General features: G+C 43.2%; 1 protein-coding gene across 1 annotated transcript in view; it reads left to right on the top strand.

Moving 5' to 3' along the window:
• The window catches only part of LOC133343506 (poly [ADP-ribose] polymerase tankyrase-2-like), a 39,227-nt gene that overhangs the window by 11,386 nt on the left and 15,241 nt on the right, over positions 1-12,600 (top strand). The window contains 12 exon segments of the mRNA XM_061553168.1: positions 547-613; positions 2,392-2,578; positions 3,342-3,463; positions 3,897-3,988; positions 4,190-4,268; positions 4,882-5,053; positions 6,330-6,412; positions 7,687-7,832; positions 8,625-8,790; positions 10,812-11,000; positions 11,002-11,032; positions 12,250-12,359. Of these exon segments, the coding sequence (XP_061409152.1) occupies positions 547-613; positions 2,392-2,578; positions 3,342-3,463; positions 3,897-3,988; positions 4,190-4,268; positions 4,882-5,053; positions 6,330-6,412; positions 7,687-7,832; positions 8,625-8,790; positions 10,812-11,000; positions 11,002-11,032; positions 12,250-12,359 (1,444 nt within the window).

The following is a 12,600-nucleotide window of genomic DNA, read 5'->3' on the forward strand; positions in this document are numbered from 1 at the left end:
GCCATCATGCAGCATGAGTTATTGGCAGACTTGGTTTGCTTCCTTCAACAATCTAGCTTTGCACAGTGTTTTTTTTATGGGATACGTAGATTTTTTTTTATATGCGTGTACTGTAATGTATAATTTAGTGCATCTGTGAACCTTGGCCATGAAGGAGGACTAAATGAAGTTTTTTAGTAGATATGCAGTAATCCTGCCTCCCACCTTCCCCCAACAGTCAAAGAATAGACATGATTTGGGATCCCTATTCCATTCAAGAATATTTTTTATGTCTTTGTACGGTCTCATTTGTACTCTTGTAGACCACTGACTCGTCTGTATTGTAATGCCTCCTTTGTATCGTCTCCTTTAACATCATCACATTGTCTAATGTGAACTGTCCGTTCCATTCCTTTCTCATTTGTCCTGAGCATTAGCGTAATCTAAACATTCGCATAAACTTTGCACAAATAAAAAATAATCAATTCCGAGGCGCACGATACATTACATGTATTGTGAGCGTAAGAATACTGTTTAATCGACTGTGTCGTGCCTCTGGTCTTGTAGGGGTCTGGTTCCTCTTCACAACGCCTGCTCCTATGGACACTATGAAGTGACGGAACTTCTCGTTAAGGTAGACTATGTTCTTAATGTCATTGCTTAGAGTTGATATGGTATTTAAGTTTTAGCCTTCAATGAATTTCCATGTCGCCACGCACCGGAATACTATGAGGGTCTCGGTGTCCTTAATGTAAACATTTGTTTCTTTTGGCTCCAATGAGGATGGAGTGGCACTCATCTATGCAGCCCTGAATATGGTGGTGAAAATGTTAATCTATTCTGGTATCAGACAAATACTGTTTACTGATGTTCTTTAGAAGGGCTAGGAAGTTAAAGTTTGACAAACTTGGTTGAAACTATAATGATAACTTACAAATTCCAAAAACCAAAATTCTCATTGGAGCTCCAAAAATTACATCCCCAGAGATTCGTTGGTTTCACGCACAGTGCATGGTCATCCTAAAGTTTAAATTTTATTTAAAGACTGATTCTCAACACTTAAATACATAGTCCCCATCATCATTGCATCAAGTAAATATCTTCCCCTGGAGTGTGACACAAAAGTTGATAGAAAGTAAGCAAAGCCTTTTACGAATGAATTTTTTTGTGCATGTATGTTGAACGTTTGCACCCTGTACGTAGCCAACCGTGATAATCGGAGATTCATGATGTGTGTCTATGGATGTGTGCATGTGTGTCAAAGCCACCTCTTAACTGGTATTCATGACACACGTGTAATGGCCTCCATTATGCTGAGACTGCGGTTACTGTTGAGGCCAAATGATTAAGGCAGATGTGGCTTAGTTTGGGCCGTGCTTGTACAAATGGATGTTCAAGTGAGGCTCTTACATTACAACACGTCAGACTTAATGACGGTGCACTCAAAGCTGTTATTTTAAGAGCAGTGTGATTTCCATTACGTTCACCATGCCAGTGTTTTTTTCCTTCGATTTTCTTCAGAACATATTAACTTTCTGGGCTATCGTTCATACGCAACTTAAAATGCCTAAAGTATAACATGGAAAGAGTATTAAACTATCTCTAAATGTGTGCTTTTGAGGGATGAATTTCGAACAAAATTAAAATTTGCCATTAAAATGTATTAGCTGACATCCAAACATATAAGTTAAGTAAATATTTATATTCAGCTGTTATCTGTTTCGGAGCCAATCTATTTAATTGCACAACATGTAAAAACTTGAGTTTCACCAACCAAACATTTTAAAAAGTGATGAATAACCCTTTTCTCTCCCACATAAAATAAGAGGAGCTGTCATTTTTATACTCTTATAATCCTGTATTTGGAGCAATAAAAGTAATCTGCTTTTTACGTTATAAAATGGCAAGATAATGTATTGAGTTTTTTTTATAATTAGGATTTAAAGAATATTCTGGCAAAATATCTCATGAAGAGCACAAATTAAAAAGTTAGCCATTTTAAATTAACAATGTCAGGCTTCTGTATTTGTTACTGCCACCTTTTCAGTGTTTCTATCGATTACATGGCTTCCTAACTTATGCCGTTTCAACTCAATGGTTATTTTTTTCACGTAATTTCCATTTGTCCAGGTACCCAGTTAGTTTTGGTGACAACGTCCTGGGGAGGAGCCCAGCCAGCAGCCAGCCATAAAACTAGAGAGATTATTTTTAATAGTACTTTGGTTATATTTTCATATTTTTTCGTACGGTACGGTTTTTGTTGAATTCCAAATTAATATTTTGTGGACATTGAAAGGAAAACCAAAGCGAGCGTGGGTTTTTGACTTGATTACCACATCTCAGTGTTTAATTATCATTCCACCTCGCGTCTGTAAAATGTTTCCGCTCGCGTTCCACGTGTGTGTGTGCTAGCACGGCGCCAGCGTGAACGCCATGGACCTGTGGCAGTTCACGCCACTGCACGAGGCAGCGTCAAAGAACCGTGTGGAGGTTTGCTCGCTGCTGCTGAGTTACGGCGCGGACCCCACGCTTCTCAACTGCCATTCGAAGAGTGCCATCGACCTGGCACCCACCTCTGAGCTCAAGGAAAGGCTTGTCTGTGAGTTGGCGACCGAGTAGAATCTTGCTGACACTCTACCTCTTAAGCTGCAGGTTTAGTGGTGGCGGAGCTTGAGGCACTGCTTGCGAAAGACGTGGTGAATCTCGGTGGGATGTTATCACGTTAAATATAATCTTTTTACTTGGGATAGATACATTTTTACAAAAATGCGCTTATCAGACAGTAATGCTCTGTAACTAGAGGCACTTGAGTGCCAATGCCGGGTCATATGATGTGTTTGTTTATAGATCCAGGAAAGCATTGACGAAACTCAAGACTTTTTTACTGGAGTGTCTGGCATTATTACCTACTATATTCACTGTACCCATCCACAATAACCATGAGGGGGTGACATTACTCCACATGGGGCAACCCCCCCCCCCCCTCATTAATAATCATGAGCTGAACAATTTTTCTATGGAATATTTCAGATTTACTGCAATATACACCTGTCCTTGGACGGGCAAAAAAGCTAGTTGGGGATGTTTGACCAGTTCCACTAATGAGTGGTTGGCTCATTGGAGGAAAACGGACTATTCAGAAAAAAATCACACACTTGGGGGGATACTCTAACAGCTGCACAGATATATTCATGAACCCACTTGTAGATTTGAAACTCTAATCTATGTTATCTGCCCACCACCATAGCCTCCAAAGCACTGGATCACAGGAGCGGGCCACAACGCTGATAATGGTCCCAGGGTAACCCGTGCATGAGCTTTCATTGACCATTGACCGGGTGTGTCGATGTGCATGGACGCAGATGAGTTCCGAGGACACTCGCTGCTCCAGGCGGCGCGGGAGGCGGACGTGACGCGTGTCAAGAAACACCTGGGGCTCGACATCATCAACTTCAAGCACCCGCAGACGCACGAGACCGCCCTGGTGCGAACCTGAGCTGTAGCTTGCTCTCAAGTGGGGGTCTCCCCAGAGTCCACTCAGATCCTAATGAGCACCTGGTGCAGTGGTTGTCATCTTCGGTTCGGGAGAGACAAAGGCAGCCCGGGGGTGTGCGTGATGTCGGTCGCACCGCCCGCCAGCCTATCATGCTGGCCTTAATAGGTGCTCGCTGACAGTACATTGTTGCAGGCTAGAGCAGCCCATAAGACTAACTGAGGGGAAGGGGGGTGGAGGATTGCCGACTGATCCAGACTTTTACATTTACTTCATTAGCTCTAACTTTTAATGGAAACGTGTAGTAATGTAAACTTTAGCAGGTAGAGGACGGACATGATATTTATTGACTGGGAGAATATTGTGCTACCAATCATTTACTTTGGTGTGTTTTGTGTCGTGCACTGTGTGCGTGTTTCGACAGCACTGCGCCGTTGCGTCTCCCTACCCAAAACGCAAGCAAGTGTCCGAGCTGCTGCTCAGGAAGGGGGGTAATGTGAATGAGAAGACCAAGGAGTGAGCCACCCGCACTGCTCACGCGCACGCTGTATACAAGCATCACATTTTTTTGTATATACTCTTCATTGACGCTGATGGTGTGAGATTTTTGTGGGCTGTGGGTTTGGGCCCATTGCACGGCTTTATTACCTGTGGTGAAAGCCTCTGTGATGAAGCGGTATAAAAAAACTAATTGCGTGACGATCTGTTTATTTGCAGTCTCTTGACTCCTCTCCACGTGGCCTCCGACAAGGCGCACAATGATGTGATCGATGTGCTCTTGAAACACGGCGCCAAGGTATTTGCTTTGTTACTTTTGGAGCGTATTGATGACTCAAAAAATTGTTAATGCACATCGCCGACACTGTTCGGGTAGTGAAGAATGTTGGCAGGATGTATGGGTGGTGAGTGCAGAGGTGGCTCCGAGGACTAATGTGTCAGCACTAAGCCAGCATGTTAACATGAGCTCATGGGTTCCAATCTGTGTTTCAGCAACCTGTTAATAAACCAGTTTCCCAAGTGTAATCAATAAAAAAATGTATTCCAATTATCAGAGTGCCTAAATAACATTAAATTCTGATCTTCACTTTGTATATTTTAGATTTTACTTGATTTTCATGGCATTTACTTAAAAAAAATATTCCCCAATTGTGGAAAAGAGACCAATTGAAGTGACTTCATGTCATCTTCCATCTGCCATTCCTAACAAAAGATCCTGCATTGCTCTGCAGTGATAGCTCCAAATGTAAATGTCCTCATCTCATGGCACGAGCTAGGTAACACAATTGCAATATAATTGTCAGAAAATTACGGTATCATTCGTAGCACACGCTGGCATGCAGTTTCATGTAACCAATTGTTGCATTTACCAATCTCACACACTCGTGGTGGTCCTTTTGTCTCCTACAAAGATCAACGTGACGGACTCGCTGGGCCAGACATCCCTCCACCGGGCAGCCCACGCGGGCCACCTGACTACATGCCGCCTGCTCCTGTCGCACGGCTGTGACCCCAATTTGCCCTCCCTGCAGGGCTTCACCGCCGCGCAGCTGGGCAATGAGAGCGTGCAACAGATCCTGCATGGTGCGGTGCAGCACAGGAGGGCACTTCCACGTAACCACAACGACAATGATGTAGCCATATAACCAGTGCTATTATGTAGTCTAGAGACGTGGGCGCCGAGATGTATGTTGAGAATATCTCTTAACAGAAAGGGAGACGGACTAAAGTAGTGAGGGGTTTAGCAGGGGTTATGAATATTCTCAAGGATTTTAATTGATTTGAGACTTCGATGGGTTGGGAATGTGATAAGAAGAGATAAAGAAGATGCACTTGATAAGGGCTATGAAGATGGTGGTGCAGTGCATAACGAATAGTGGGAGAAGCAAGGGTGATGCCAGGATGTGTTGGAACAAGAGATACAAAAAGAAAAGGCATGGAATAGAAGCACATGGAAAAATACAATCTTAAGAAGCTGACCCGATGCAATAATTAGTTTTTGGCTTTGAAGGGAAAGCGTATTTCCATGTTGAGAGTGGAACAGTGGTACAGCGGTTCGTACACTGCACTACGAACCCGACGACCCGCGTTCCATTGCCCAGTCTTGCACGGCATCAATGTAATTTGGTATCTGATCCTGTTCTTGGCTTTCACTAGGTCAGGGGTCTGCAACCTACGGCTCCTGAGCTGCATGCATCTCTTTAAGGACTGCTTCGTGACGTTATTTATTAAGGACCTTCTCGTATTCACATGCATTGCGGCTCTTGAAATATTGAATTTATTACTGAATTCTAAAAAAATGGCTTTTGTTATTTTGGTTGCCGACCCCTTCCCTAGGTCAACTGGGCCCTTTTGTGGTGTGCAAGCCTTTGCACTAGGAAGGAAATTAAATATCAGACGTGGTGTTGTCCACCCCATACCCTCGTGTTACATGCTAGTCACAGTGCTTACTAACAACACTTGCCCCAGCTGCCTGTAAGGCTTCACGTTGGGGATCTTTGTGCTCGCACATAATATATTGCATAAAAATCTCAAGTTTGATATATTTCCTTCATCTATTTTTAAGACTCATAAATATAACATTCTCATCTCTTCTCCAGCCGCAGCTTCACCCGCTGCTTGGTGTGTCTGTGACCCAACAAAATATTACTGCACCCACATTTCATACGAGCAATGGGAACACACAAATGGATCGCTGGAAAAAAAATATTTGCAATTTGGCTGTTTCATTTTCCGAGGAAGATCAATTGAAAGAAAAAAATAACTGTGATATGCCTCCTGAGGACAGTTGGCAAAGCGGAGAAACACAGACAAGCGGTGTGAATCACCGAAGGCGTGTTTTGTGTCTTGCTATCTCCAGAGAGTAGCCTTCCGGTGAGGAACTCTGACGTGGAGCATCAGCTGCTGGAAGCTGCAAAAGCTGGGGACTTGGACACTGTAAAGGTAAAAATACGCTTTTGCCTTTTAAAAGGAATTTTGTGTTTTTAACCTATGGCACCTTTTTGCCAGTTTCCAAGATGATGCAAAATAAGAATACTTGGGGCATGTTTTAGCCACAAGTATGATTGGTTAATGTAGAATTGATGCCTTACAAAAGGTTTCTATTTAGTGTTTGAACATCTTAATACCTGCGTTATTGCCAGAAAGGGTGAAACATTCTTTTTTCATGTAGGTTTTTAGAACTGACAGCTGGAAGATTCTCACTTTGAACAATCGAATCCACTTACTTTTTAACATAGCAATCTTTTTTTTAAGTAGCTAAAAGTTGAATTCCTTTCACGTTCAAAATGAAATTGTATCGCATTTTTCCTCTTTGGCTTTTAACTTATGCTTGCGTATAATTTTCCTTACTGGATTTTACTTCAGTTTTGGTGGGGTTTCATTTTTTTAATTGCTTTTGCTATTTTATATTATCAGGAGAGTTGCCTCGACTTTTTCAGAAGGGTCCTGCCACGTTTTGGCAGTAGTGGATGATGTTGTTAACTGTTATCCCAATTGAATAATTTGCGGCTAAAATGTTCAGCATTGGGATGTTTGGCCTATACCAGTTACATTGTATGTTTTTTTTAGCTATGGGAGGAAACCGGAGATCCCGGCGGAAACCCATGCAGAACAGGGGGAGAACATACAAACTCCACACAGAAAGGCGCCCGAGTCGGGAATCGAACCCAGGCCCTTCTTTCTGTGAGGCACAAACAAGTGTTCCCATTGCGCCACCCTTGTGACATTCTGTTTTTATTTGTATTGAACTTGTGTTTCGTTTTGTTTATATTTTTCATTTTGTTTTGAATTCGCACTGGAATTGATTTGCAGTCCAGTTTTATTTTTTTGGATCCAGGTCTCCCTTGAAAAAGAGACGTCTGGGCTCATACCCCATTTTAAATGAAGTGTATCTGTCTATAAATCTTTTACTGCAGCTTGCAGTGCCTTCAGAGTTAAATATGCATTCCAGCACTTAACATGGACATGCAGGCGCTGTGTTTACAATCCAGTATCCAAAGATTGGCAGCAAGTACCGGAGCCCTCGCTGGCTATTTAAAGTAAATCGGTGAAATTGTTCACGCGGAACCGATGACACAAGCGTTCATTATTCCCCATTTAGTTGGGCAATTGTCATGCCAACACCGTCCCTCTTTTGTGCGGCTTCCCTTTTAACCCCATCTCACCCACCATGTGCCTTCCTCCCCCACCACCACCACCTCCATTCTCCCATCCAGCAACTGTGTACCACGCAGACGGTGAACTGCCGGGACATGGAGGGCCGGCATTCTACGCCGCTGCACTTTGCGGCCGGTTACAACCGCGTGTCGGTAGTGGAGTACCTGCTGCAGCACGGTGCCGACGTGCACGCCAAGGATAAGGGGTAGCTCGCGCTCTCCACGACGTGCCGCAAACACACCACACCGCTCGCTCACTTCGCTCGCAGTGGCAAACGTCAAGGCCCGTAGGCACAGCTCCCAAACCCGTGTGGGTGGAAATATAGTTTCTGCTCACGCTCGCTGTGAAATGTATCAAGTTGGTGCTGTACAGATATGGCCTCTGTTTACGTTGAAAAAAAACCTGCTGATTTAAGCGCGTCGCAACAATGCAGTCATGGCCGAGGAAGCATTTTGCATGAGGCATGTTCCTTGTTTCGTTTATATATTCTATGGTCTTCCCCCCCCCCCCCCCCATTTCCAATTATGCAATTGGAATCGTGCCATGAAACTAAAGAATCCATTCAGCTTGGAGCAGTTCCATTTGTCATAAAATGGCTGTGGCAGAGACTTTTTCACAAAACACTTGAAAGATTGTGAAAGTTGCCCGTATTTTACTCGGCATTAATTATCGGGATTGAGGGAGACAAAAGTAGTGGATGTGGAGTTGTCACATCACTTCTTCGTGAGACGTGCTGGCCTTTATAGGTACTCGCTAACAGCAGGTGTTCACTATAGTTTGAATAACTTGATGGAAGATCTATGTGAGTTGTATCAAAACCAGTCCTGGGCCTCCCCTAGATTGCCTCGGCCTTAAATATGTACCTGGTGTGGTGTGTAAACATCAGCACTGGGGGAGACTGTGACATCTGGATGCGGTACGAGCCATACCCTTTCCTCGTTGCGTTTATCAAAACTACGTCTGGGGATCTTTGTGTGTGTGTGTGGTGCCGCCGCAGGGGCCTCGTACCCCTACACAACGCATGCTCCTACGGCCACTACGAGGTGGCAGAGCTGCTGGTGAAGCGTGGCGCCGTCGTCAACGTTGCCGACCTGTGGAAGTTCACACCTCTGCACGAGGCTGCCGCCAAGGGAAAATACGAAATCTGCAAGCTCCTGCTCAAGGTGGCACATGCCTTGACACAGTTCAACACCCCCCTCTGTCCGGTGCCACTTGCCCTTAGTTGAACAATTGGGGGTGCTGCAGTGGCAAGATGTTAACTACCTTGCCTGGTATATAGGTTGTCGTGAGTTTGATCCCAGGCTGATGCCTGTATATTTGGAATTAGCATGTTCTCCCTGTAGTTGTGGATTTTTCTCCAGGTTCTTTGGTTTTTCCCTCCACAGGAACATACGTTTTAGATGATTTGGCTGCTATAAATTTCCACGTGATAAGTTACGTCGCTGAGCTATCATTTGTGGCCAGGTTGCTTCTGAAAAAGAGCTATATAGCTCAGTGGGTCCTACCGGTTAAAAGAAAAATAAGTTTAGTATTTAAAAATAGTTTGGTTGCTTAGTTTTAGTAATTATTCATGGGACCTCCTTTGCCAGTACCAAAATATGAGAATAGGTTTTCCCTTTTTTTTCTGGCAACAAAACAGGTGTTAAGATGTTAAAACACCAAACTGAAACCTTTTACAAGGAATCACGTCTGCATTAACCACAATACTTGTGGTCAGAATGCAAACAAAAAACATACTCTGATAATATATGCATTAAATTTCGATTTAAAGCTTTCGTGACTGCAGGGATTCATCTTCTTGGTTCTTTCGGTAAAGTCATGTAGAAGGGAAATAATAAAAATAAAACATAATAAAATACAATTCTCACGACGTTTCGGCCACAACGCAAGCAGCCGTCCCTTCTACAACGCAATCAGCCGTCCCTTCTACGTGACTTTACCGAAAGAACCAAGAAGATGAATATATGCATTATCTTTGAAACTGATTGGTCCACACCAGAGACGGCTTTCTTTTGAGCCTAAGGTTTCAAAGACATGCATATATTATCAGCGTATGTTTTTAGTTTGCATTCTGACCACAAGTATTGTGGTTAATGCAGACATGATTCCTTTTAAAAGGTTTGAGTTTGGTGTTTTAAAATCTTAACACCTGTTTTGTTGCCAGAAAAAAGGGGAAAACCTATTCTCATATTTAGTAATGATTGCTTGGTTAAAAACACTTAATTAATTCATGTCAAGGCAGGTTCAACACGAGCGAAATCAGTTGGCCAAACAAATTGCAAATCTTGCAACTTAATTTCCTGCTTATACGTGAACGCCTCCGGTGGCATATATGTACGCACGTGTAAGCGATTAATTTGCATGCAACCAATTTGCACAACTAATCACTCAGATGTGCTATCCACCTTTGTAGGAATCGAAACTTTCCTCTTCATATGTTTGCCAAGATGTAATGTTGCAACACATCAACAGTGGGTCAGGTCTCAGAAGTGCAAACAGCCATAGGCAAAGAATCGAAGACAACAAAAGCAGCTGCGGAGAAGGCCCTAAACACCCTTTGAGTGGAGGGTTGACTGTTTTGACGGGAGGTTTTGTATTTGTGGAAAAAAGCATGACCCCAGATTGTGACATTTCCTTCTTGTGGAGGGGTTGAATGGTAAAATCCACATCCAATGGGACTGGCTAAAGTGAATGGCAACTGTGAAAATGTAATTGAAAATGGTCGCATCCATCTTGAAATCAGATATTTTTTTATTCACTCAGGTTTAAAAAGAAAAGTCACTGCTTGAGTTATTGATGCACTTTTCTCATATAAGGTTTGATATGTCAATGTGTGACTGGTGCAACTATTGTAAGCAATATGTTCTATGCCATGCTTGCATGCATTTTGCATTTCCTTGATTTGTCGAATTCATTTTGGCAACTTGGTACTAGGGACAACATTTTTATATTGTACCCTCTGCACGATTCTATGATTTTATTATGATTGGGAGTTAAGCATTTAATTCACGTAATTTCTGTGTTTTATATCTATATAGTGGGACAAATCTTTTTTTAGACAATTGATTTTCACGTGAGCAATTCTACGAATGTATTGGCATTAAAACATTTTTTTGTACAAGATTTGTTATTAAAGCTTTCGGAACCATAATCTTTATTTTTCAACGCTTATCGGCTCACACAGCACGGCGCTGACCCAACAAAGAAAAACCGTGATGGGAACACGCCATTGGACCTCGTGAAGGAGGGCGACACGGACATCCAGGACCTGCTGAGGGGCGACGCCGCGCTCCTAGACGCCGCCAAGAAGGGCTGCCTGGCGCGCGTGCAGAAACTCTGCTCCGGCGAGAACGTCAACTGCCGCGACTCGCAGGGGACGCAACTCCACGCCGCTGCACCTGGCGGGTGAGCCAAGCTGGCGCCGGCTGCAGTTGCCCGCTTGTGACCCTCTCGTTTAACATCTCTGTTTTTTACCAGGAGCGGAGCTACCGAGTGCATTGTCATTATAATCATAATAACAATATGAATGTCGTGTGTTTATCCAGGAAAGTTTGACTTAAGTCTCGGCATTCTCTTGTTGTCAAAGAGTCGCGCATTGGAGATGGTGGGCAAATCTCTCCTTGAAGATGTTTTTTTCCCATGGCAGAAAACGCACTGCTTATGAGGGGGCAAACACTCGAAGGTGTACAGAGATGGGTTCATGAGCATATTTAGTTCATTGCCATCTCGAAACTCGGCAGGTTTGGAGATTTGACATATTTTTGCGATCCATCAACTCTTGCTCACTAAGTGCTGGGTCACCGGCGAGTGCTATGTTACCCGGCTGACAAATGACCGCACCTTTCGAACAACTAATGTGTCTCTGCATAACTAATGACGAGGTCTCACTTTGCAAGACAGATGCGTTAACCTTAATAGTCTGTCCACTGGTAAAATAAATGATGTTCTACAACTTTTAAATTTTTTTTTAACTACTGCTTTTCAGCAGGCGGTGATGCACATAAGGGATTGTGTATGATCAGCGCGCCATTACCTCCGTGTGCCCTCAGTGTACCTAGTCAGGCATAATTGATGTGGTGACATCACAGCTGTTGAGTGATTAATGACAACTTGTGCTGTTGATGAATGTAAGGCAGCTTGTAGTCATCATGGAATTACATATACGTCGAGTATTTTTTAAATGAATTCTTTAAAGAAATATGGAACCCAAAAAATAGATACTTCTGTAGGCTAGTATCCTGGGCTGTACGTGAATTAAATGATCTGTAAATGAGAAAAGACTTTAAAGTCATGGTCTAGCACATTACCATGTTCTTTTGTAATGACGTAAATACTTTCACGTTAAAAAAATTTCGAGGTGTGTGGTCACACTTGAATTTACTCTGGCACTGTCAGGATGAGCTTCGTTATAGCTTTAAGAAACTATTTTATTAAACCCATGCTTATCAGACCAGGACACAGCTTAAGTATACACATGTTGAATTTAATTTGTACCTGTAAGTACGTAGCCAACCGTGTTAATCGAAGGTGGTGCAACATGAGACCTGTGGCTTTGTTTTGCTGCTTGCATTTTAATTATCGCGTGTTTGTCCACTGTTATCCTCCACCCACCCCCCTCCCAGCCGGGTACAATAACCTGGAAGTGGCGGAGTACCTCCTGGAGCACGGGGCAGACGTCAACGCACAGGACAAAGGCGGGCTCATCCCTCTGCACAATGCAGCCTCCTATGGGGTATGTCAGAAACGACCCATGCCACACTGTCTAGACATGTATCTACAAGACAAAAGCTGGGTAGTTTATTTGGTTGAGTCTTTACATTATTTATTTTGAAAGTTTAAGACACAATTACATCACGGGATCGTAAAGAGATGCCTGATGGCTTGAGGACCTTGAGAAATTGATTGATTATGATTGATGATGATGCTGACAATGCTTTATAAACAATGAGTGATCATGATGTTAATAAGTCCCA

This window comes from Lethenteron reissneri, chromosome 17 (assembly GCF_015708825.2).
Source record: "Lethenteron reissneri isolate LAM-NWPU_2019-01 chromosome 17, ASM1570882v1, whole genome shotgun sequence".
In the NCBI taxonomy this organism is placed as follows: Eukaryota; Metazoa; Chordata; class Hyperoartia; order Petromyzontiformes; family Petromyzontidae; genus Lethenteron; species Lethenteron reissneri.